The sequence below is a fragment of the Pagrus major genome, chromosome 4 (assembly GCF_040436345.1).
Source record: "Pagrus major chromosome 4, Pma_NU_1.0".
In the NCBI taxonomy this organism is placed as follows: Eukaryota; Metazoa; Chordata; class Actinopteri; order Spariformes; family Sparidae; genus Pagrus; species Pagrus major.
The window spans coordinates 8,167,814-8,171,943 of NC_133218.1; the positions used below are offsets into that span (position 1 = coordinate 8,167,814).

Here is a 4,130-nt window from a genome sequence, read left to right on the forward strand (position 1 = left end):
GTTAGCCTAGCTTAGCACAAAGACTGGTTATAGGGGAAAACAGCTAGCCTGGCTCTTAACAGATTCAACAAACAAGACATAATGTTTAAATCTGAGAACTTTGGAGGAGCTGGTAGGCCCATCATGTTACTTTGAGACAGAGCCAGGGTAGCTGGTTTCCACTAATTCCAGTCCTTATGCTAAGCTAAGCTAACCAGCTGCTGGCTATAGCTTCATTTTTAACATATTGGCTTTTGTCAAGAAAACCAATAAGCAAACTTCCCAAAATATGACATTACTCTCTACTCTGTTAAAGGGTAAGTGTTCAAAGTGTGTTGAATGGTTTTGGGGAGTACTACTGCATATGTGAAAACAGGAATATAAAACATTTTGTGGCTCCAGAGGAAGCTACATGTAATCTGATAAATGACCTCCAGTGATGTCACTGAGTGGCTAAGATGCATTGTGGGTAATGTAGACAGCACGTTTGAAAAGCAGACCACTGATCTGCATTGCACTCCTATAACAATGTTGTGTCATTATGGACAGTTTATAAACAAATGATCAAAATCAACACAGTCCAACCAGAGATATCACCTTTTTCATTCCCCACATTCCAACCTAAGTTTGTAACTTCATCAGTCCAGTAACGGATCAGTGGGGAAAAAAGCAAATATTACTGCAAGTGTTCAGATGGTGTTCGTATCTGTTCACAACATTTTTAACTGTTCATGTATTAGTTTGCATCCCAACTGTTTAATTATACACACAAATAAATGACATGGAACAACTACAAGAGCAGCTTTCAAAGAGACAATGATATATATTATTCTGTTTGAATTAAGGTTAGTTTGACAGAGATGATGTGACGTCTTGTTGGTTGAAGACCATGTAATGTGTTTATCTTGACAGAAGCTGTGTTCATCCATCTAATGAGCAGAGATAACAAACCATGTTTAAAAAGTAGGTTTGTCTGTGGAGTCCTCCCCTCAGAGGTTTATTTAGGCCTAGCAGTGAGGACCCCAACCCATAATCCTCCTGCAGACACACCTGTAGAGGAGAGTATAAAGAGCTGGACTGAACTGAGTCACACATCAAGCTTCACAGAGTCTCTCCACAGCAGCTCTCCACAGAAGCTCCACAGCCTCCAGACCGACCCTGAAGATGACTCCCTCTGCCAGCCTGCTGCTGCTGCTCCTGCTCGGCCTCTGTCAGGCACATCCTCTCCAGGAGGAAGGAGGCCAAGAAGAAGAAGAAGTCCCAGACACCATGGACATCACCACCAGGATTCTGACCTCCAACAACGCCACCGATGAGTTCCTGCTGGAAGGAGACCTGCTGGCTCCCACAACCAGAAACGCCATGACGTGCTGGTCCCAGAGCTGCCAGTGGAGGAAAGCTTCCAACGGCATGGTGATGATCCCCTTCACCATGAGCGGTGAGTTCAGCGGCTGGGAGAGGCAGAAGATCGACAACGCCATGAAGGCCTTCCACAGCAGTACCTGCATCCGCTTCGTCCCCCGTCAGAACGAGTACGACTACATCAGCGTGGAGAACAAAGGCGGATGTTTCTCCGCTCTGGGCAGAACGGGAGGCAGACAGGTGCTCTCTCTCAACAGGCAGGGCTGCCTCTACCACGGCATCATCCAGCACGAGATCAACCACGCTCTGGGCTTCCAGCACGAACAGACCAGGAGCGACCGCGACTACTACGTCAGGATCAACTGGGAGAACATCGACCCCAACATGGCCTACAACTTCTACAAGCAGAACACCAACAACCTGAACACCCCCTACGACTACTCCTCCATCATGCACTATGGAAGAACAGCCTTCTCCATCCAGCACGGCAGGGACTCCATCACCCCCATCCCCAACGCCAACGCGCAGATCGGCCAGAGGCAGGGCATGTCCTACTGGGACATCATGAGGATCAATCTGCTCTACGGCTGCTGATAATAATGCTGATACTGGCCAAACAGCTTCCTGGTACATGTGTGCAGTGATTGTTCAAACTCATTACATACTGTACAGGTACAATAATAAAAGCAACACACCTGTACGATCACAGTGACCTCAGCCGCTGGAGGAATGGACACTTCTCAAAGAGCCACCACTCTGTCATCTGCAACAGATACAACATGATGCTACCACTTTCTAATATGTCACCTTTACAAAGTGTTGATGAGTTGTAACCTGTGGCTTTATAAATGATTAATCAATATATTTGACCACTTGACCCCTGACCTTGTGGCTGCGAGGCATTTGGAAGACAACCTGTTTATTAAAGTGTCCATCCGCTCAAATATTGTTTTGCTTATTGTGACTTATTTTTGACCAATCATGGTCAAGCATGCAACTTGCACAAAAAAATCATAAAAGACACAAAAAATTATTCAAAGCAGAATATCTTACATGTGTTCAAACATGTCTGGAGTAGATGTTAAACATTAATATCTTCATATTTGATGCATTTTTGTTTGTTTTTTGTTTTATTGGTTTACACACAAATAATACAAATTAATATTCACATGAGCAACACAACAAGTGATGGAGAGGTGCAACAAACCCTCAGAGGTGCTTGAGCTGGGCACTCTCCACTGCAAAGACCACATTAGTACATTAAAAGAAATTATTAAAAGGATGGGAAAGACATCAACTTTCAATTTGCGGCGCCCCTCCAGCAGGTGGCGCTCTAGGTGACCGCCTGTATGTCCTGTAGTTGTCTTCTGCAAAATAGTTGCCATGAAAAATATTTTGTGAGTCCACATTGCAGCTGCAGGTTTGTTTCGTCACTAAATGCCACCTGAGCGTGCTCCCTGATGACGTCATGTCAGTCAAAGCCCAAACCCTCTATGACGCAGAGCTCTGTTGCTGGGTGCGGTGGCGCGCGCCTGTAATCCAAGCTCCCGGGAGGCTGAGGCTGCTGAGTTCACTCCATGAACTTGGAGAAACTGATGGAGAGGAGAAAACACATACCTTTACTGTCTTTGTCTAATGTCTACCTTTCTGTGAGGTTGTTGTTGTTGTTGTTGGTGGTGTGTGTGTGTAATATCCGCTCTTTATTTATTCTGAACTGCTTCATTTTTCTGAAACCTTCACTTGTCAGCAAAATGTTATACATAACATGCAATAATGATGAATATGTGTCAGAAATGCACTGCAGGTCATTTGAAAATAACTCATAAGTCATATAATATGCAGTATTAAGAACTAAATCAGACCTGCTCTCGTGGCAAAGCAGTTTGTAGGTGATGAATCGTGTGTTGTGCTGCAAAGCAGAGCTGGTTTACTTTAAAACCCTTTAAAACTGAATAGTTACTCCAACATTTACTTTAATCTAAAGACAGTCTGGTCAGAAAAAGAAAAATAACCTTAGTCTGCTTACATTTGATTTTGCTAATTATTATTAGGCTATAGAAGCAGTATCACCGTGGATTAAGTCACTTTTTTCATTGAAACATCCCAACAATGACTAAAACATCACACTGATTGAATAACTTCAACAAATACACAACAGAGTGCCATTAATTCATTACACTGTTGCAATAATATTGACTTATTCCATTTACATAAGAACGTAAAACGTGTAAACGATGTGCTGTTGGACTTATATAACAGTCTATATATATATAACAGTCTTACACTACTTGTTTTCTCTTCATTTGATTTATGACTGCATTTTAAGGCAGTTGATAATTACTTATAGCTATTTTTGACCCAGACATATAATAAAATGAATGATTGAACCAAACGTCATGAATGTGTTTGGTGACAAAGTAGTTTGTGTTCCTCTCATCCCATCACAGAAAAATGAGAGTTGTAGAAATCATTGGACCTCCAGACTGCAATCATATACATGTTCTTTACAAATGTATGTAATCATTTGATCAATGATTGAACTACCTGATAAGACAGGTATTATTTTTTAAGACTATTTTGAAACTTTTCACTTTAATGCTTTGATTGAAATTCAGGACAGTAGGAGGCAACAAGACGTCCTGTACAGCCCCAAAAGCAGCCTTTTGTGGAGTTGTAGCTACCACGCCCTATTCGTATTTGCTAGAAGTAGCACCCTGACGTATTGTTTGTAAGTGTTTCTGTTTTGTTTGTTTACCTTGTATAAGGAACATTTCCCACTGATGAACCAC

At 42.3% G+C, this 4,130-nt stretch overlaps 1 protein-coding gene across 1 annotated transcript; it reads left to right on the forward strand.

Annotated features, from left to right (window-relative positions):
* Positions 1 to 1,143: 1,143 nt before the first annotated feature.
* LOC140994694 (high choriolytic enzyme 1-like) lies at positions 1,144 to 1,935 on the forward strand. The gene has a single exon (XM_073464437.1). It carries the CDS (start codon positions 1,144 to 1,146, stop codon positions 1,933 to 1,935), a length of 792 nt encoding a protein of 263 aa, XP_073320538.1.
* Positions 1,936 to 4,130: the final 2,195 nt, after the last annotated feature.